Here is a 22,894-nt window from a genome sequence, read left to right on the forward strand (position 1 = left end):
CTGGGAATTTGTGTTGCACACGTTTCGACCCCTGTCTAGGTGACATCCTCAGTGCTTGCGAGCCTCCTGTGAAGCGCTTCTGTGATGTTTCCTCCGGCATTTATAGTGATTTGTACCTGCCGCTTCCGGTTGTCAGTTCCAGCTGTCTGCTGCAGTGGCCGGTATATTTCAGGCCTTAATTCACTACTGGTTCAATTAGCTGCCTCCTTGGGAGAAGTGGCTCCCCTGTTAGAATGAGGGGAGAGCAGACCTCTATTTTTCTCAATCAGGGACAAGATCGTGGGAAAGGGGCTGATTGCTGAAAGCCACCAAGCCTTTCCAATGATCCCCAAAACCCACCTTACCAGAAAGAAAAAGACGCTATCTCACCATTAGATCAGTTGAAGTCTAGACTGTCCCCAGCAACCATCTCTAAGACCAAGAAGCTACTTGACTCTGATTGGTCAAGAGCTTCCCAGACTCCGGATCCGGGACTTGCCAAGGAGCTCACTGGTCAGCTCTTAACAAGCTGATGGGAAGTAATCCAGTAAATATTCTTGTCACCACTGAACACTTCCTCCCTCACCCTCGAGCTGCAAAATGTAAAATCCTGACCTTAGGAATGAACCAATTGAGGTAGCTTTCAAAATGGAATGGAATCTATAACAAAGTGGGCAGTCCAGTTAATCATCTTACCACTCAAGCTGCAAAGAAAAATGGCCAGAACCCACTTCTCTATTTCATATAAATCAAACTCACAGCCCAAGCATGATTACACTCACTACTCTCATTGGTTTCACTCCCAAATTTGGGGTAAGTTCAAAATGTCAAATTGTCAATTATTCAATAACTTCCATTCTGTACTGGGAACTACTGGTGTTTTGTCTGATATGACAGGTAAGTGCATGCTTCACTGTGCTTTGAGCTCAGTGCAAGTAAAAATACAAACCCACAATACACATTTCAGTTTTAAAACACATCTTAAACCAGATTTTTATGTATTGGTTATTTTAAAACTTCTTCTAAAACTCCAAGATTATCTGTTTTATCTTCTTATTGGACTCTTATTCCATGCTGCATCCTACCTACATCCCTGTTAAAATTTCCCATATCTTACGCTATTCCCTGTTTGGAAATATGAACATCTGGTTTACCTGTGACCTCTACCAAGGCCACTCAATAACCGGGCAAAGAAATTTGATTCATTTTGTACTTCTTATCTGGGCAGTACCTTATTTCTGTTGACTGGCCCACACCCAACCCCCCCTCACCCCCCACAACAAACCAGATGAACCTGTGGATTTAACAAAAGAAAGAGGAAATTAAGAAAGATTTGCACTTATCAGGAGCCTCTCATGACTGCAGGATGCTTCCGTGTGGTATACAGCCAATGGGGTGCTCCTTTGAAGTGTATACATTTTTTCAATGTAGATAACAGAAAGACAGCTGTTGCATAGGGTTTGAAAGGGTTAGTACTTATTTGAGAGCAAAAAGCACCACCCACTGTGATGATGTTATGGAGGCTTGGTAGAAGAGTAAAGTGGGTCTTGTGGGAGATAGACCTAAGGCTAGATCCTGCCAGTCTTTCTAGTAATGTAAAGCCTACTTTTACAAACCATAAATAATTGCAGAGATGGAATAGTCTATATCTTTATTTACTCTACAAGACTTTTGTTAGATTAAACAGTGGCAATCTTTGTGCACAGCAGGCCATGAAAACCCCTGAGGAGCCCACATACTTTAAAGACATGACAGGCAGCACACACCGAAAAGCAATCAATCAGTTCATAGACAAGTGTCACACCTGGCAATTCAATAATGGCCACATAATCTGTTTGCTAGTGACGGCAGTTGAGGAAACTGCATTGGACAGAAACAACTTCCAGGTCCTGCTTTGAAACAGTGTCTTGGGATCTCTGACATCCAGAGAGAGGATAACAGTTAATGTTTTCTTTGAAAAGTGGTCCCTAGTACTGCATTGAAGTATACGCTAGGGAATGTGGATTGGGGCTTAAACCCATTACCCCCTAAGTATATTATCATTGAGCATCAGATAAAATTAACCACATGGAAAGCCATGGAGAAAATGAGATTCTGAAAGGATGAAGTAGAGTCTGGGTCTCTAAAGTTTGGGAAATGCTGTGAAGGTGGGCACAGGCTGATTAAATTTTAATCTCCCATGACACAAGGAAATGGTCAGGAGGAGACAGCGTTGAAATTTCAAAAATCTGAAAGGCAATGTGGCCAGCCCAAATGCCACCACATTAACTTTTGACAAAGTGATTTTGGGGAAGAGTAACTCTTGAGAAGCTAAATATGCTGGTAATGTTTACATTTTTCCTCAAAATTTCACAGGTGATAAGATTTAACAGCTATGGATTGAGTCTCCCAGGAATTGGCCAAGCTGGCACCTGAAGAAATATAGGAATGATAGCATCCAACAGGAAAGTGTTTTTCCAGCACAGCTTGTGGGCCAAGAGGAATAGGTTCCCCCTCCAGCCAAAACAAAAGCAAACTTGTTTCCTCTATCAACCATCTTCCAACCTGTGATCTGTTCAACCCTTTCATGTTCTCAGTCCCACCCAGAAACTCACTAGAATATTCTACTCCAGCACAAGCCTTCCCATCTGACAGTCTGGCTGCCCAACAAAAAACAGAAAATGGAAAAAAAATTAGAAACAAAGTCAGAAATTGCTGGAAAAACTCAGTAGATTTGACAGCATCTGTGGAAAGAAAGCAGAGGTAATGTTTTGGATCAGGTGATCCTTCTTCAGAATGGAAATGAAATATAATAAACTGGTTGGACCTCTAAACCACCTGTAATTCTAGACAGTAACCCCCACCCTCTTCCACCCAGTGTCCCTCTTAACAAATCAAAACATTCCAAATCAAATGCAAAAATTGGACATATAAAATGCTTCTTCTCAGGCCATACCATGCATGGTGACTTACTGCAAACAAATTACTTCTTTCCCATATTGTGCTTGCAGTACAGCACAAAACAACACAATTTCTAAGAATTTTTTAAGCAGTTAATAAATGTAATTTCACTCTCATGTAGACTTTTTGAAGATTTTTTATAGTCCAAAGTCTTTGAAGCACTCTGTCTGTTTTATTTATGGTAAGGAAATACCTGAGTGAGAGTTAGCAATCTCAGTTATGTGATTATACTTAATAAAGGACATCATCAGCTTGTTCCCGTTCAGCTTAGAATCACTTTTAACTCTCCCAAAAGCCAAACCCCACCACATTTCCAGCTGACCATGAAACAACATCTCATAAAGGTTTTGAGGATTATTGTCATGAACCTGTCTTGCCCAATCCCTAGAGTTTCATTCGAAAATCAGAGACATGATAGTGAATAATATACAAGGTAGAAAGCAGACAGCAAATACAACCAAAATACAACTATTCAAGTAATGCATCACTGCAATTAATATGTACATTTCTGTTCTTTGTTTAGAAAAACAGTTCAAATAGATTAAATTACCCAGTTCATTCATGTTGACTTGGTGTCTTCTGCTGATGCTACATCTGAGTCTCCTTCCATTAGGTATGTTTGAGAAAAAAAGTACATTTGTAATAACTGAACTACACCAAAATATTATACATCAAAAATGTCCAGTAGTGTATTGATGCACAAGTATCATATATTATAGATATGAGGGAGGATTTATGCAGTACAAATACAGAGCTTGTTTTTTTCTTGTTTTTCTTCATTTCTTGCAGATTTAAGTTTCTCTAAAGATTTCAATAACTTTGTTCACATTATTTAAGTATGGAAAGGGTTAAATACCATAAAACTGCAATCCCTTTGAAAATCAAATTGTTTTTGAAAGTTGTAAATAAATATATTTTATATAAATGTGCAATCTCAACAAAAATATCTTCATTTTCCAGTGTAAATAATATTACAGAAATGGAATTATAGGAACATACAAAATGAACTGTAGCTTAATGTTCTCTTCCCATTCCCATTTCCACAAGCTCACTAACATCCCCCTATTCCTTTAAATGCGTCATTTTTTGGTTTCTGTTTCCACTATTTCATTTGATGCAGTTATTCCAATACAGCAACTGGGCATGTAAACTGTTCCCAAAGTGCAACCAACTGACAGCAGAGAGAGAAGAGCTGCTTATTAACTTTCCTTGAGATTTTGACAACTTATGAGGAAGGACTTGCTGTCATTGATTGCCTCTAGAGATGATACCATACAGATACAGAGCTCTCTATTGAGGAATTGCCAACAAGAGACCTAAAACCAATTGCTTCACAGCTGTGGACTCTAGCACACTCTGCACCAACTGATCCCATATCAGAAACATTGGTTCATTAGGACATTGGTTCAAATAAGCCACTTCTCAAAGGATCTGTTGGCTATGAATTGGGCTCTTTTGACCATTTTAAATGATATGGTTTTGACTGATCAATAAACCAGTACATAATAATAAATCACTACATCTCACAGGAGAAAAAAAGCAGCATTATATATCATTTGCAAATGTGTTTTGCGTTGGTTAACTGCAGAATACTATGAGCAGCAATCATGGAGGGCCACTAGTTAAGGTTGTGGTGGGAACCTATAGCTTGGAGCACACTGTTCCAGTGGGTGGAGCATGTGTGAAGGCAAGGATGTGGAGGCAAAAATTGAGGAAACATTAATTTGTAAAATGCACCATATCTGCAAAGATTAATTATCCCTCCATCTAATATCTATCAAAACACTGACAATGAAGAACTTATCTAACAATACCATTTCCAGCCATACTGAACAAAGCTTTTATTAACTGAAGTCAGATCAATATCTATTTCAGTGTTGTACTTTAGTGTCAAGGGACCAACTTATACGCATTACTTCCATGAGTTATTGGAGCTTTCCCAAAACAGTATAATAAATTACGTGATTTACACAAATGCAAAATTCTAGTCAGTTCTTCAATGCAGCTAGAAATCTAAAAATACTAAAGCCAACTGAATTCAGACAATAGGAACTCTTTCATCATAAACATGTGTGAAGACTTTGATTTATTAATCAAAAAGCTGCCTGTGTACATTTACCTCATCCAATATTGGACCTGTTTTAATGAGGACAAATTGAAAACCAGGTATCTTTCAGAAGAACTGAGAAAAGCATGCCTCAGTATTTAGATAAAGAACAATAGCTGAGCTCTGTCATGGGTAGTTTATTGTATTATGCCACTGGTTGGATCTAACTGCAGAAGACTGTGAAAGAACCTACTGTATTATTATTCATGAATTCATTGTTGTTATTATTTGATAGCACATTTCCCATTTGGGAGCATTGTTTGCCTTCTACTTTGCAGCAAGAGCAAGTATTGTACCTTTGTAGCAGTCTTTCTTCTAATTGAAAAAATGCCCAGCAAGCATTTTACATTTTTTCAACATCAATATAGTAAACTAATATAAGCAGCTCACTTTTCAAATGACCTCTGTCTTGAAGTCACCTAGTTTCCAGTCTTAAAATTTTCATTCTTTTAACGATAGGACATTTCAAACTTCGGGAATGGCAGTCTCAATTGGCCCAAATACTTGCTCTACCTGCAAAAAAATCATATTTACAAATTGGTTAACCCCTAAGTAATGTCTAATCTTTTGCTTTAACCTAAGAGCTTTCATATCTCAAGAAAGAAAGAATGGCAATGACTCGAACTAAATGGGAGTTACGTTTTTTTTTCCTCTTGTAATTATATCACATATATCATGTTGGGTTTATAGCTTTAATCTTTGAGACGGGTGTGCCCTTCTGCCATAGGAAACATGCCCACAATTTTTTCTTTGTATGAATTACATGAATTTGTTGGTAAAATTCATTGCCAAGGAAACATTTAAAAAATGTAAATTACGTTAAGCTAATTTATACGTGTCAACAAAAATGGAGACTGTTTAATACATCACATTCAACTGTACAAGAATGTGTACAGGACAGTACAATTGGTATAATAGAAAATGTACAGCATTCAAAGCCAGCGTGCTTTTCATAATCAGACAAGACCAAGCATCAAAACAATAAAAAGGGTCAGCAATTTCAGTAAAGTGTATATGTGAAATTCCATAGTCTCTTCATAAACGTATGATCATATCTCTTGTGTAACTTGCTGCTATAAATGTACTTCCAGTTCCCTCAATAGGAAAGTCAAATATCTTTTCAACCTTTACTTTACTTAGTTCATCCATTTTGTTTTCATTATTTAAAGAATACTAAAAGATGTAAATATGTAATCCATTTTGTAGTTGACACATGTTTAACCAATCTATAATTCCTTTTTTATCATGAGATACTGATACCCACAATACTTCCAATTTTTGGCAAATTGGCTTGAGTTTACCATGAATTCCGATAGTGTACACTGCACAAACTGTACCACAGTGCATTCTGACAGCTGGTTCACCATTGTGAAAAACGCAGAACATATGTGTGTTGCTGATGCTATTGACTTTTGACAGCTATCAAAATAAGTGAGTGAACCACTGCCACTCACCTCACTGGGAGAAGTAGCCCCTTTACTCTACAGTCAATGTTTGTGATTAGAAAGGGAATTGGGACTTCAAACGAATGTTTGGTTTCTGCCTGCTACCACTCACATCGAAAATGGCACACTGAATTTTTATACATGTGAAGTCACAGTCATCTGGGCAGTGAAATTACCACTCACATTCAAAGAATAAAAATATATAATTCCACAATGTGGTATTTAAAATATCCACACTTTCAGTAAAACATTATTTATATAATATTATTTTCCACTGTACATTTTGCCATACTTCTGATACTTTTCATTTTAACAAATATTATTATTAATCATTTTATGACCCTTGGCAGCTACATCCCAACAGTTATCAGACTTCCCTTGTCTATAAGGGGACCTGTACCTCAATTTAAAATTAAAGGTTAAAGTTGTAAATGTAATTATCTATTGACACTAAGAATTCCCTTGACAAGCATTTGAGGTCCTCCAAAAGGGATTACCATTTGGCAACATTGTACTTAACGGTGTTTTATACAAACTAAATGCTTGTTTCAGTTTTGAACAATTTCTACATTAGACATGTGGTGTTAAGTTGGCATCTTACGTCTTGGATACCCAATACAAACCTGGTGTCTTTTGTCATAACTATTTTCATATAGACTGTATGCTGTTAAACATCTTTAAATAGGATTGCAAAAATCACCGAGAAATGAAAACCATCCCAGTAATCACAAATGCAGCCTTCTTGGATCTCTTGTATGTTGACATTAAACTGTGCTCTTATTTTTATTGAATGCCAATTAATATATTTGGAAGACAGGCTTACAGTCGCTTCGTTTCTCCAAAATAATAACCAGTGTGGCAGATGCCTTCAACACAAGCAGCCCTTCTTATCCATTATCATCCAACTCATATGCAAACTTAAATTTAAAACGTTATTTACTCATGTAACAACTTTACAAAATGAGCAACTATTCAACACCCCCGCGCCCCCCGCCCCCAACGTCTCTCTAAGACATTCTTGTTCTAATTATTGGAATTCTGAGGACTTGGAAATTCAAAAAACTAAGCCCTAGATTCACAAGCAGGCACAGAGGGATTCAGGCCTATTATTCAACTCATTCAAACTTGCCTGACTTGCAGTCAACAGGAAATCACGGGGAACTAGTGAGGTGGTTTGTCTGAACATTTGACAGGTCTGGCCTTCAAACCTGCCTCCTGCTGGCTGACCATGGAGCTGCACAGACAGCAATCACGGCAGTTTTACACATCACGTTGAACCTCCCATCACAACAGAAGGAATTAGCAGTGCTCAATAAAAGCAGAGCCAAAAGGAAACACAAAATCGACTTTCTGTGACTCTTGCATGTCAAAAACAAAATCGTTTTGTCAGAATATTTTGGCAAAATGGATGGAAAGTGAAGAGTTAATCAGCAAAGTTTGCTAGTGAGGTTTTTGAACTGAAACAAAACTTTATGCAATTAGAATAACTTCTGCCATTGGCAAAAGACAGCACAGTTACTGTTTCAAGATATTAACATTTCACTTCTGCTTTTAAGTATTGGTAACATGAAGTTATTAAATCTAAATATATTACTTTTAAATTGTAAATATAAAATTTACCATATTGTGGTCTTTATTTTCTGGACATAATAGTTTTTTCCACAAAGGGCAGGATGGTCAATGAGAACTCTGATTTACTGAGACTAATGCAATAGTTTTCATGCATCCCCTCTGCTACATAAAGCAATCACAAAATTGTTTTCAATTGTTTCATATAATTAACAAGTGGAACCATCCATTTGAGACCCGATAAAGTACTTCATAACAGTACAGTAATGCCACTGAAAGAGGAAATCCTGTAAATCCATTGTTGGTAAGAATCAATAGATTACTGTCTTCCAAGCATTTTGTATGAATATGGAGTTGAACATAATGTCACCAGCTAAAGTGAGTCTGAACGATAATTTCATTGCCCAGATTGAGATAACTTACTGTCGCAAATCATCAGCTAATAAGCCAAATGCAACCAGAGTGGAAAGGTAAAATAGATTAACCTTAAAAAAGGAGTGTTTTATCACAGAAGATGCATTATGGATATTCCTTCAGAGTGGCAAGAACCAAAAGGGGTGAAATTGGTCTATGCCAGCTGCAAAAATACAGGCTCATAGTGAAACAGCAGCCTGTTAGACACTGCGTCTGTTTTTATTTTCTATTGACTTGGAAAATATTCCCCAGGTTTTTAATGTCAAAACAAGCAAATGTGACAGAATGACTTGGAATTGATTTTGCAAATCGAGTTTAAATTTTCAATCTATGAATTTCAATCCGAAGAAGATTGGGGAGATTGAAAAAAAATCAGCTGCTAACGTCTACTTGTTATTACTGGCATTATCTGATTTCACCCCCAGACAGCTATGGGCTCATTAAAGAGGCTTTTCATGTCATTGAAAGCATTGCGGTCTGTTATGTGAGCTAAACTGGGCACCCTGTAGTATTTTAAAGTTATTTAACAATCTCCAGACATGAATGCATTAAATAATGCAAAACAAATGTACATGGGACAAAAGCTCAACATCAAAAGGGAATGATTGAAGGTTTGATTTTGAAACAGCCCAATAAAATCAAATGCTACCTTTCCAAGCAACAGTTAAATACCCCTGAATTTGCAGTGATCACAAAGATATAGCATTTACCCCAAATGAATTCAAAGGTGATATGACACACTGCAACCCTTCCTAGCTTTCAGCCTCAAATAGCAATCCTTCAATATTCAGAATATTCTTTTCTTTTCACACATTAGCACAACCTTATTGATACTGACCTTTTACTTTGACATTCTAAAAAGGTTTCTGAACCTTCAATGTAGCAGAAAGACAACTGGTAAGAATCAACCCCATAAATCTGAATTGAATGCAGATGCAGTCCATTGTGTGTTTATAAGACAGTGTATAAGGCACGTGACAGTCTTTGAAAACTTAGGAGTACACATAATTCCTAGCCAACTTTATTGAATGGTTCAGATTTTGATCTCATTCCCTTGTTCAGTCCACAAAATTGTACAGTTACACAAAAGGGCATCGAAGTTAACTCTGCAAAAGTTCTCCGCAGCTTGTAAACTTTTTTTTTCCAGAACATTGACTTGTCTCAGTTTTCAGTACAGATCCATAGTGCTGTTAGTCAGTTGTACAAAGCATCTAATAAAAATACAGTTATAATTAAACTAAGAATTTCCTCTTCTCCATAGGAATCATGTAAAAGAGTTCTCAGAAAAGGTTTGTGAGAGTAGTTTGTGTAGGGCTTCGGGATTCGTGGGCCTCGAGGCTACCAGGCACAGACGTCAAAACTGACGTCACGGTTGGCATAGAAGGGTTAGTCAAGTCAGTTAAAGTAGTAGAAGTGCTTGAAGGACTAAGAGAGGCGTTGGAAATTTCTGATGCTGGGCCAGACGGCGTTGCTGCTTGAAGTACTGTGCCATCAGATGCTTTATCAACCCCTGCATTTTCCTGCCGTAATAGATTCCTTCTGAATTTTGCTCTTGCATTTTGGAACCAAACCTGCAAACCAATTTGATGTAATATTGTACCAGTTTTGAACCCAAAGAGATTTTAAATTACGTAAAACGATCGCAACAGAAAAGATATTGTACCTGTCACACACTAAATAAGTACTATCGTTCTGAAGATTCTAATCTGCAATATTAGATTTTGAAATTCTACCACCTTTTTTAAATTAACTTCTAATTAGTTTCTTGCTTTTTTTTGCAAGGACAGCAAATTAAGGCACATTCTGAAAATCATTGCTATAACTGTGCAAAGGAGAACAGCAAATCAGATTCTGTGAAGGGGATTCTTCATTGACAAGAATCTATTTAAAGGAATTGAACAATTATAGGGGTCACTCAGTGATTACAAAGTGTGCCAAGAAAATTTAAATCTTTCACATTAAAAAAGCAGCACCAGACACTACTGTGACACTTTTATTTCTAGAATATGCATCTCTTTAAGCTCATTACTCTGTTATAAATCAAAGCGACACAAAATTATATCAAAATCATGTCTACTCTCAGCTTTTTTCTCTACAATTTTGGTCTCATAGCTATGTTGACCTACTTCTTCCATACTTACAGTATTTAACTCACTTCACGTACCACTAAAACCTTAAGTTTCTAAGGTAATGATAAGTAAAAATTGAAGATTCTGTTCCTGGGCTTTAATTTAAAATTTAATATTAATTTCTGTTTAAACAGTGTTACTTAGATAAAAGCTGAAGGAAAATAGCTGAACTGACTTCAAAATAAGAGCCTGTATTGTTATTGACATCCTATTGAAGGTGTTTTTCACAAAAGATATTTTTTAATCCTTAATGTGATAAATTTAAGTGATAAATTATACCATTATCTCCTATATGATTAAAGAAAGTTCTGTCTGCATAGATGTTGGTTGTTGAATCTAATGATAAACAATAACAGTGACCTCATAATTCTCTGCCATAAGTAAAATACATAACCTATTGTCTTTTTCAATAAATAAATGCAATGGGCACAGCATTTCAATCACCAGAAGCCTGACTTGGAATTATCACTTGATTCTAAGCATGTAAAACACATAAGCATTTCTTGATGAATTTGTCTCAAGGTAAACAAAAATAGTTAAATCTAAATGTTGCAGCACGTTCTAATATTGTGAACTGGGGGTGTTTTCGAAATTGACATCACAAAAGTTTCAACTTCAGTGCATTTTCCAAGCAGAGAGGGAACAGTAATACAATACATCCTCCAACATTGACACAAGAACCACTGAACAACCCCTTTAACAGACAACTCCCTAAGTTAGTACCCTAGCATTTGAGCACTGTAATTACAATGATACAGATCAATTTAAACTTCACAACACACACAAACACATAAGCATGCAAGTCAAATAAAGGATGTTAAATTCTGTGATTTTCAGGCAACCCATTTCAAATCAATAAAAAAGATATATGTGTGTGTGTGTGAGTATGTGTACATGGGACTTCACATATTAAAACAACCCTTGAAGTTGTGTCTGGTTCTATTACTCCAGTGTTTGAGGCTAGTAAACTTCTAATAAGTTTAAAGAACTCTGATATTATTACAGTTGTAACAGCAGCATATTGGGTGTCAGTGAGATCCACAAACAATACTTCCTCATGGTTAACAGCAGGGTAATATCTGCCTACAATGCTTGTTTCTCCAAAAATCTGCAACAACTTTTGTCAGCAGTGTTGCTGAACAATTATTTTCCACTCTGGGGAAAGCAGATCACCAAATTAGCCATTACACTTAAGTAGAGAAAAAAACTGGCAGATACTCCAAATTTCAGAATTGCATTGGTTTAGCTTTTAAAAAATATCTTCGAATATAAATAGAAAAGTGTTGGTCAAATATGAACAAAATTGTTTAAGATGTCCTTGTCTGATCTTTTACTGTATAGCTGGATGAAGAGGGATCAAAAAAGGATTTATTTTATTATAGGTACTGAATTTAATTTCTTTTCTGGAAGAAGATACCTGTACTCCTCAGATATCATTTTTAGCACAGTCTTTTTTTCCCAAGGGTGATTGAAGTACCAGCAATTTTAAAAAAAAGCTCTCAGAGAAAGAAAGTCGACAAGCAAAACTACTTTTCTATTCTATTGTGTTGATGCAACAGATTAGGGGAAAGAATAGTTAGGTGAATAACAGTCAGCAAAGGGGTCGGTGTAACATTAACAGAAGAGATTGTGAAAATAGAAAAAGAGATAAAGCTTGTTATAGAGAGTAAGAAATATAAACAGCCACCACTGTCATGTACTGCACCAGCACATCATTAAGACGGAACAAAGGTTTCAATACAGTGGAGCAGGATTTGGGCACATTTTGTTGATTCATATTTTGAATTCCTCTGCCTCCTACCCTGTCCCATAATATCCAAAAATATTTGTTGAATGGAATTATCCATTTGTGACTTGGAAATAGCTTAAACTTTAAATCTAAATTCTAACATTCACCTTTTAAGCATTGGTTCCATGTACTTTGAATATTTCACAGTTGAAACAAAATACTGGTCAGTATTGCAGAGAAAGATACACTTTGTTGAAATTTTTACTCTTGTACACATCAGGACTTTCACGAGGCGTACCGATGCAGAGGAAGAACAACATTCTATACTGTACAAAAGGACTGGTTAACCTTTCTGCACAGGGGAGCACAGTTCACTTTATCTTTTCCTTTGGAACAGGTGAACAAATTTCAGGCAGCACTCATGCTACATCAGTGAACATGAACTTTATCAAAAACATTCGAAATTAATAATTTGAAAATTAAATTAAGTAACAGAAATTGGCTTTAAAAATGCCAAGCAGCAAGGCTTAATAATAAAGCCATTTTTTCGCTTTGTTGGTTAAGAAGCAGAACAAGAGAACAGAAAGATGAGCCCAGAGAGAGAGAGAGAGAATGTTGGGAAGACAAAGGAATGGATGATACATATGGATGATAATGGAATAATGTAGGTTAGATGGGCTTCAGATTGTTTTCACAGGTCAGTGCAACATCAAGGGCCGAAGGGCCTGTATTGCATTGTAATGTTCTATGTTCCATGGGGGAACATCAGCCTGGGGGAATGAATAGCTGCGAATGGGGCCATTAATGGCTGACAATGGGATATATGTGGAAGCAGTGCATGTGTTGACCTTCAGCACAGGGTTTCTTCACCTCCCCACATATCCCTCTCTCTCTGTTTCTCTCACCACCTTCTCTCTCGCTCCCATCTCCACCCCACTCTCCAACTTCTATTCTATACCCTCTGGCCCTCTGTCTAAACCCTCTCACTCTGTCTGTCTTTAGTCTGAAGAAAATAATCCATTGGGCTCTGCACTCCAAAAGTTTCCACCAGCACCACTATCCCACTAGGAAATGTTTTGCATAGAAGTAAATGTGTCCATGTTTTTCTTTTCTAGACAGACTTGCAATTTGGCAAAAGGCCATTTTTTTAAAGAAATGAAATGAAAGGAAGAATGTTGGGAGTGACCAGACAGTCTGACTATGGTTCCAAAACCGTCACAGTCCTACTCGTTGTTCCACTCAGCCAACCGACTCCCATTGCAATCATCTCATGGTACAATCCTTATCTCCTCCTCTCCTTCCCCAGGCCAGAGTCTCTCTCCTGTTTCCAGACCAAGTCTATAGGCTCATCATAGCAGCTCCACATCCCAGGCTGTTCGGTGCTTCTCCAATCACAGGAGATAAGAGCCATTGATTGAAGGAGGTGCTCCTTGCAATTTGATTTTCATTCGGGACTTGTAGGACATTACGCATGACTGGCTGGAACAGCATTTATTGCCTGTCCCTGGTTGCCGTTGAGTGGTGCTGCGAGGGGGGGGGGGGGGGGGGGGGGGGGGGGGGGTGAGCTGCCTCCTTGAACTGCAGGAGTCCATATGCTGTAGGTAGCCGCTAGGGAGGGAATTTCAGGACTTTGACCCAGTGACAGTGAAGAAATGACAATATATTTCCAAGAAAGGATGGTGAGTGGCTTGAAGGGGAACTCACAGCTGGTGGTGTACTCATGTATCTGCTGTTCTTGTCCTCAGGGGATGGCATGATGGCTCAGTGTTTAGCACTGCTGCCTCGTGGTGCCAGGGATCCCCGGGTTCAATTCCACCCTCCGGCAACTGCCTAGAGTTTGCACATTCTCCCTGTGCTTGCATAGGTTTCCTCTGGGTACTCTGGTTTCCTCCCACAGTTCAAAGATGTGCAGGGTAGGTGAATGTGCCATGTTAGATTACACATAGTGTCCAGTGATGTACGGGCTAAGTGGATTAGTCATGGGAAATGCAGGGTTACAGGGATAGGGTTGGGGTGTGGATCTGGGTGAGATGCTCTTCTGAGGGTTGGTGTGAACTCAATGAGCCGAATGGCCTGCTTACACACTGCGGGAATTTTATGATTCTAGATGGGAGTGCTTGGGGGTTTGGAAGGTGCTGTCTAAAGGGCTTTGCTGAATTTCTGTAGTGAATCTTGTGGATAGTCTGCTCCTGACGATCGGTGAGGGAGGGAGGAGATGTTTGTGGATGTGGAGCCAATCAAGCGGACTGCTTTGACCTGGGTGGTGTCAAGCTTCTTGAGTGTTGTTAGAGCTGCACTCATCCAGGCAAGTGGGGAGTATGCTATCACTTGTGCCTTGTAGGTGGTGGACAGGCTTTGGGGAGTTAGGTGGTATGTTACTTGCCACAGTATTCCTAGCCTCTGATCTTTATTTATATGGAGAGTCCAGTTAAATTAAATGTAAATCCATCTACCAATAAAGCAGGTGGTGGGCTATATGTACCCCATAGGCCATAGCTTGGGCACTCTAATACAAAGTGAGTGATGATTTTTTTTTTGGCAAGTATATTATCATTGGTAGATACATTGCCATGAAGAATGCACCAGTTAGACAATAACTGACAGTTAATTGCCAAGTTTTGTTTCAATTTAAAGTAAGCAGGTTGACACTGATTGATCAAGGAGGTAAAAACAATGACTGCAGATGCTGGAAACCAGATTCTGGATTAGTGGTGCTGGAAGAGCACAGCAGTTCAGGCAGCATCCAAGGAGCAGTGAAATCGACGTTTCGGGCAAAAGCCCTTCATCAGGAATAAAGGCAGAGAGCCTGAAGCGTGGAGAGATAAGCTAGAGGAGGGTGGGGGAAAGTAGCATAGAGTACAATGGGTGAGTGGGGGAGGGGATGAAGGTGATAGGTCAGGGAGGAGAGGGTGGAGTGGATAGGTGGAAAAGGAGATAGGCAGGTAGGACAAGTCTGGACAAGTCATAGGGACAGTGCTGAGCTGGAATTTTGGAAGAGGGTGAGGTGGGGGAAGGGGAAATGAGGAAACTGTTGAAGTCCACATTGATGCCCTGGGGTTGAAGTGTTCCGTGAGTTTGTTTCAGGACATGGTTGAAGAGCTTCAGGGCAGAGGAAATGACCTGGGAGTTTCAGTGGGAGAGGGACTCCCTGAGATTCTTATAGAGAGAGGAGGAAAACTTCTTCAAGGCAGGCATCCTTGCAAGAGGATTCGCAGTAGGGTTAAAATCAACGAGGTAAAAACAATGACTGCAGATGCTGGAAACCAGATTCTGGATTAGTGGTGCTGGAAGAGCACAGCTGATTGATCAAGCCATGACCCTGAGGAATGAACCAAAGAATAGCTGTCTTCTACTTTGTGAAGCTGAAAAAAGGTGTACACACTCTTTTTATCTGCAAAGGACAGGATCTGTCCATGAATACACTCTGGTTATTGATATTTTAGTGCCAGTGGGATGTTTGATGAATGGGTTATACATGCCAAAGACTGGCATGAATCCTATCAAACAGTTCAGTAGGTGAGGTACCTATGTATACCTCTAACCTACACTTGCAAAAACTATAATACAGTGTTCAATATTAGATATCATTCTGCAGTTGATCAAAAAAGTGAAAAATAATACCGAGTGTGCTCGTAATTACATTGATGACTAACTTAAGACTATCACTTGGGCTCACAGTGTGGCCCAGTTGTGTACTTGAGGCTATCTGTGTTAATACACAAGGCCTTGTTCTTAGCTGATAGAGAGAACATGTACATGCTTTGCACTTCTTTCAACATAATGAAATAATGGACAACTGTTCTCTGGTTCACTCCCCAGGGCAATCATTAGCTAGAGTCAACCCACATGGTTCAAATGTAAACAAGGCTTGTCAGCCATCTCCAGTAGCAACAGCTCTATTATTCAAGTCAACATGCCTACCAATCAGAACTCTCTTCTCATACAGAATAAAATACAGCTCTTCCTCCACGGTGGAATTTTTGTGAATAGCCTGATGAGTTCAAGATGAAAAGTTTCAGCAAAATGCATATTTTTGCAGCAATACTCAAGTTCTGTACTATCCAACAACTATCTGTAAAATAATAAGGATTGGCAATTTCTTCTTGTGTATTGTATTATGATGCTTACCAGTTTCCATTACAAATGGAAATATTAGCTGCCTACACATTCCTAGTCTTCCCTTCCCTATAGGAACGATCACCCTGTACTTACACTGGAATGGGATGTTCCAAAACAAGCCCTGCCTCGAAGACTTAACAGCAGAGAGTTTGTAAACAATGGTGAAGATCCATATGCCAATTTTTTCAAACCAAACTGGATTTTACTTTGAACAGCTACAAGGAATTGAAATTCTGGATGGGAATTCAAATACTTAATCCAGGCAGCTTTAAGTCAGCTACATTGATTCTGTCCCAGGTAACTAGCAAAGATAGCATAAAGCAAGGGCTGACTCTGGAATCTTGCTATCTGATCCATTTGGTCAGTTTAATCTTTTCTTCCCCTGTGGAAGACTAAAAGGCTAAACAAGCAGTTTGACCCAACCACCAGCCACAACCCTTTCATCTCCTGCTTTCCAATTTACAGACCCACACTTTAATGGTATATGTAACGTCAAACGCCAACTCTTACATGTACTTTTTACAGCAAAGGTGGAACTACAGGCCAGAGATCGGGATGTCTCAGAAGGAGCTTGGCCAAAGTAATTACCATAACAAAAGATCAGCCCTACTCTGCACTGCAGTAACACCATCCCCATTCCAATTCTGCACTGAAATCACTGCCTCATTGCAACTCCCAAAATGTTATCAAATTAAAATACACATTCATCAAGTAAGAAATGTAAGTAAAGATTAGAAAATTGTGTCACTCTTAAAATGTTAGAGCTATTTTTGTTAAATGATACCTTTTCCTCTAATTTTTACTCTTACCCCGATCTGCCAATCTGAATGGTGTCTCTTGTTGAGAGGTAATGCCACAGGCTGTGATTGCCGTTCTTAAGGGATGAACCCAAACAGTGAATCTCAGCGGACTACTTGGCCAAAGGGGACTTTACAGCTGCAATCCACCTGTTCTTCATCCAACATACATGCCAACAATAACTGCTGCATTGCAGTCAGGAACAGCAACTCAGGCTGGTTTTTCCATTCCCTTGTGTACAAGTCACCAATGCCAACTGCAGCAGTCCCATGCCCTCTGTGCCAAAACCACACAGGTTGTGAATCGAATGTAATACTTTCCCAATTTGTACTGCTATGTCCTGCACCATGCAGCACATTTATCTGCAGAAAATTGAGGATGGTGGGAGGAATTAAACCAAATTGTTACAGAATATTTTTGAGGTGTCCATGAGTTCTCCTTTTAGTAAAAGTAGTGATTGTTCCCTCTTGTAAAAAGTATGAATACCAAATGAATCAAAATTTTTTTAGTAAGAAAGGAGATCAGAAGCAACTTTTTCTTTGCAAAGGGCTTGGATTGTGGAACAGGTTACTCGGGATGGCCCCTGAAATAGGCAGTAAAAATGTACCTCTGTCCACTGATGTGATTGAGAAGTTCGACCAAATGACCACTTACGCTTGAAAAAGTGCCACACGTGTGAAGACATGTTATTTTGAAATATAAATGTAATTACATATTATCCAAAAAAAACAGTGAGGTTGGGAGAACAAAAACAGACAGATTGCCTGAGAAACAGAATTTCAACAGTAATTCAACAGAGGTTTCTTACCTGCAGAACTCGCTTTGTAAGCCCTGTCTTCTGTGCTAGCTGTTTCAGGTCCTTGGCATCAGGATTGTGATTAATGGCAAAGTAAGACTTCATGGTCCTCAGCTGGTGGTGCTTGAAGGAGGTGCGCATGCGCTTTGTCTTCTGAGTGGGAGGGTACTGCTGTTCTCTGTCCATGTGGTCACCGTCATTTTCATTACAACTTAACGCTACAAAATATTACAAAGATACACTGTAAATTTAAGAAGAAATTTTGAATGAATGTCATTACTGCTGGTTTATGAAAGTGTTGACCTTTGCATTATTGAATCATTCACAATCCCATTGTCACTTAAAGATTTGCTTGGTTTCTGATTAGTTTTGATTTTAAACATTTGTCTGACTTAGTAGAGAGAATTTAACTTAAATTTTTGTTTCCAAAATAAAAGAGACATACTGGTTTAGAGTTTGTTGAACACATTGCATTAAATTCAAACCTAGTAATTATGGAAAGGCTATTGCCATGATTTTTTTCTGTTGAATTTTCCTTCTCTCCTGCCTTACCTGTGGTGAATTGCCAAAAGGCAATGCATCTGTCAACTCACCAACACCTCATCCAGGTGCTCCACGTCTGACCATATACTTTGAGGATGAGGCATTGGACTTGGATCCAAAACAGTCAGCATGTTGGTGAAGCAACTGCTTCAGGGTCAGTTTGTGCTAACCTGAGGCAAATTTAACTTTGGGCCTCATTTAATAAAAGTGGTGATTTAATCATGCCATGCAGCTTATTGACCGGCAAACTCTGGATGGCTCTGATGCTGTGCCAACCTGGAGATAAGTTCAGAGGTAGCGTGGGACAAGAGAACAGGTGGCACTGTAAAGTCAAGGCAGGGCTGGAGATGGGATGAGACTGGGCTAATGGCAGTTCGTCGGGCTTTAATGGAACTTGGAGAAACATGTGTCAAGTGTGCATTTCGGAAAAGTGCCCTAAATGGGAGAGCATCACCCAAATATTCTATGACTAGCCCCCATCATAGGCCTGAGAAATGAGCAATTGTAAACTGAATTTCTTCCTGAAGGATTCTGTTCAAAGGAATTTTGATGTGAAGGTACCTAACTATTCTCATCCATCATAATGATTCCTTAATGAACCTTATGTTCAAACAATACAATATATCATATAGGTTACTCATTGTTGACTTATCACCTAATTAGGAAAATTGAAAAGTATTTTCTAATTATTATATATGTGTTGCCATCAACTGGATCTTATATGTTTAAAAGGTTAGAGCTGACATAGATGCCTTGAAAATTCATGACTTCCACATTAAAATAATATAATGATGTATAAGTTATTAAATGTTAAAAATGCAAGTAACAATGTGGAAACCCAAAATCCATAGGACTGGAAAACAGAATTGATCTTCTGACCACAAGATACCCAGGGCCTTCTTTTGCACAACTCATTGCAACAAGCTGCTTATAAAAGTTCATGCTTTGATCAACACATTACCAGAGTTTCTGCCAATTTTCAAACGATCTGAATTTTTAAATTTTCAGAAATGTGACCTTCTTGCATATGTTGCAATGAGTGCAAGACAGATCTTGTGATGATTTTTCTCTTTTCAGCAACATCCAAGTTAATAGCTAACAATTGGAAATACTGGGAAGAACTACTCATATGATTCCCCGTGCCATTTCCCATTGCACACTAGCTCGGACAGAAGGCAAACCATTACTCAGATGTTATCAATTTCACTCTGGCATAAGAGAACACCCAAATATTTTCCCTAACCTTCCTTGCTTCTGGTGTTAAATTACTCCTTTCAATGTAATCAGGGATTGCAAAATAATGGAATACTCTCTCATTTAACTCAGCTATTTATTGTAACATTGAATCAGGTAGCCGTGAACAAAACAGTATGGGATTCAAAAGGTGAGAGCACCATTTTCATCATAAACAGATGAGATGTTTCAAGATTTTATATCATGAAACAATTCATTCACTTATAAACAAACAAAATAGATTCCTCAGCATTTATTGCAGAGTGGCTTCTCCTTCAATTTTATAACAGATTTTGGTGAAGTTAGAGAGATTATTTCAAGATGCATTGGAACGAATATTGAATGTGATTACAGTTCATTTTATTTTCTTATGAGCTCCACAGGAACAAATCCTAGAATCTGTGGTAACGTTTTAGCCTCTGAGTTAGGAATAAATTCAGGCCCTGCTCCAGACACTTATGTGCGCAGACCACCACTTAGGCTCTGAATCCCAGAGTAAAATCTGTCGGGAAACAGATTTGATGGTTGTGGGTGCTATCCTACACATTGTATGGGCTGTGATAGCCCATAAAATGTTCCTTACCATGCAGGAATAACCCCATGAATGCAAACCAGGAAAGAAACATTCATATCTGCCCGGTCCTTCCACTACTTAATATTCTTATCCAAATACTAGAAAATATTTTTATCCATTTTGATCATTTCTTGTTAAACAGCTAAAATTTTTGCACAGGCCAATTTTGTACTTGTAATTGATACTTTGGCATTGAAAATTTTCACTGATCCACAACACAGGCACATTAAACGTATAACAACCCAACAAAACTGAGGCTTTACAATCTCCTCCTTTATTCCACTACAAATGATACAAACGCAAACAAATGTAATTTCATAAATAAAATTTCACAAATTCCCTTTCAGTTATAAAATTGCAAAGACCTTGCTACAGATTGCTACAGATATCAAAACTTAATCAGCTGACTATTAATAGTACTTTCTAAGAAATAACTTGCAACAAATTAAGAAAACCCAGAGAGAATATCTGTCTGACTCAGACAGAGTCAAAATCTAGCAAAAATGTAGACCTGCCAACTGAAGCACCATAAAAATATGCATGCAATTATTAATAATTTGGAAGAAAAAGATCTTTTCTGAACACAGAAGTCCACAATATTCTGCTGTAACCAGTTCTTCAGGAGTATAAACAGGACAAAGAGGTGACAATGACACAATAGACAGTGGGCATGAAAAGAACTTATCAGTTTTTCTTTAGATTCACAAAACTATTTCCCACTGAGCCTTGTAACAAGAGAAGAAAAACCACCTGCTTCCAAGATTTTGCTGCTATCACTCTGGTAAAAGGGAGCACCCAATAACAACTTGCTGTTGTGCTTTCCCTACACTCACGCATTCTCAACAATAGTCACCTATTCAATAGCTCCTCCCCTCTGTTTACACATGCGATTAGATTCCATCATTACTAAGCAGCAGCAGCAACCCATGCTAGCACAGATTTGTTGCTTTAGTTATTGAACATATTTTGATAAATCATTTTTACTTTGTAATTTTAATGTCAGGAATTGTCAATAGAATTTCCATTATTAAAATGTTTTTCTCCTTTGTTAACAGAAAGACTCTGCAAGGCTGGTACAATTGCAACATTTAAGAGGCATTTTGATGGGTATATGAATAGGAAGGGTTTGGAGGGATATGAGCCGGGTGCTGGCAGGTGGGACTAGATTGGGTTGGGATATCTGGTCAGCATGGAAGGGTTGGATGGACGGGTTGGACCGAAGGGTCTGTTTCTGTGCTGTACATCTCTATGACTCTATGATTAAATTAAACATTCACACTTTCCACGACTGATGCCCAGTGGTAGTAGTGCAGGTCATTCACAGCAGCATCTCACCAAGGCTCAAATGACAGTGTCTACCAAACCTATGACTACTACCACCCAGGAGAGTAGGGAAGCAGATGCAGGGAAATCCAACCGCCTACAAGATCTTTTACTAGCAACAAGGAAGGTGAATTGATGCCCAAATAGAAGTGAACAGGTATGATTTAAGAAGATGCAGCTCAGCATCACCAAGGCTACAACTGAACATTTAAAGATATTCAACATGTTGGCAAGGCAGTAAAAAGGAAACAAAGGTAAGGTAGTGCTGCTAATAAAATACAACATCAATGCATTAGTGTGAGAGGATCTTAGATTGGAAGAAGATGAAGAATCTGTTTGGATGGAACTAATAGACAGCAAGGACCAACAAAAATTGTTAGGAGATCTTTATGGGCTACAGTGTAGTAGTGGAAATGTTGGGCCCAGACTAAATTAGGAAATAAGAAGTGCATGTAATAAGGGTAATGCAGTAATCATAAGTGACTTCAATCTTCATGGAGACTGAGCACCAATGCTATGGAGGACAAGTTATTGAAAAGTGTACAAGTTTGTTTTCTAAAGCAATTTTTTGACAGAACTAGGGAACAGGTTACTTTAGAACATGTATGCAATACAGAAGGGTTAATTAAAATCTTATTAGGGAAGATTGACCCTCATAGCATTTTCCATCAAGGTTGGAAAAGAACTAACTTAGTTCAAGATTACATATTAAATCTAGGCAAAGGAAAATATGGCTGTGGTGCACTGAGGTAATCCTTGTAAAAATGTGATTGTAGACAGGCAATAATTAGTATTAATAGAATTAATGCATAGTTTGCAACAAACATACATTCCTTTAAGGCATAAAACTCAATGGGAAAAGCAGGTCAACCAAGGCTAACAAAGAAAGTTTAAGATGGCATAAGATTAAAGTATGAAGTTTATGAAGTTGTCAAAAAAAAACTAAGCCTGAGGATTGAGAGCATTTTAGAATTTAAAAGAAAAATGCCAAGAAACTGACAAAGAAAAGTAGATTTATAAAATCAATACAGATGAGCAAGAAATGTAAAGATAGAATGTAGAAGCTTCTATAGGTACGTCAAGAGAAAAAGATTACCAAAGACAATTGTCTATCACAGACAGAGCAGAAGAATTTCTAATGGGAAAAAGGGAAATGCTCAGATAAGGCAAATAATTACTTTGTGCCTCACTTCATG

At 38.3% G+C, this 22,894-nt stretch overlaps 1 protein-coding gene across 5 annotated transcripts in view; it reads right to left on the minus strand.

Moving 5' to 3' along the window:
* Positions 1–1,198: 1,198 nt before the first annotated feature.
* The window catches only part of LOC122564833 (LIM/homeobox protein Lhx2), a 52,965-nt gene continuing 31,269 nt past the window's right edge, over positions 1,199–22,894 (minus strand). For 4 of the 5 annotated variants that reach the window (XM_087998437.1, XM_087998436.1, XM_043720143.2 and 1 more), the window contains exons 4-5: positions 18,038–18,243; positions 7,466–10,025 (exon numbers count right to left, since the gene is read on the minus strand). In XM_087998437.1, coding sequence (XP_087854563.1) covers positions 9,735–10,025; positions 18,038–18,243 — 497 coding nt within the window. In that variant the 3' untranslated portion in view covers positions 7,466–9,734. Of the gene's footprint in view, positions 5,540–7,465; positions 10,026–18,037; positions 18,244–22,894 lie in introns of those variants that run through there. The other variant, XM_087998438.1, reaches the window with a different exon arrangement.

The sequence above is a fragment of the Chiloscyllium plagiosum genome, unplaced genomic scaffold (genome assembly GCF_037043375.1).
Source record: "Chiloscyllium plagiosum isolate Xiang-an unplaced genomic scaffold, Cpla_swu_hap1 HiC_scaffold_21, whole genome shotgun sequence".
Classification (NCBI taxonomy): Eukaryota; Metazoa; Chordata; class Chondrichthyes; order Orectolobiformes; family Hemiscylliidae; genus Chiloscyllium; species Chiloscyllium plagiosum.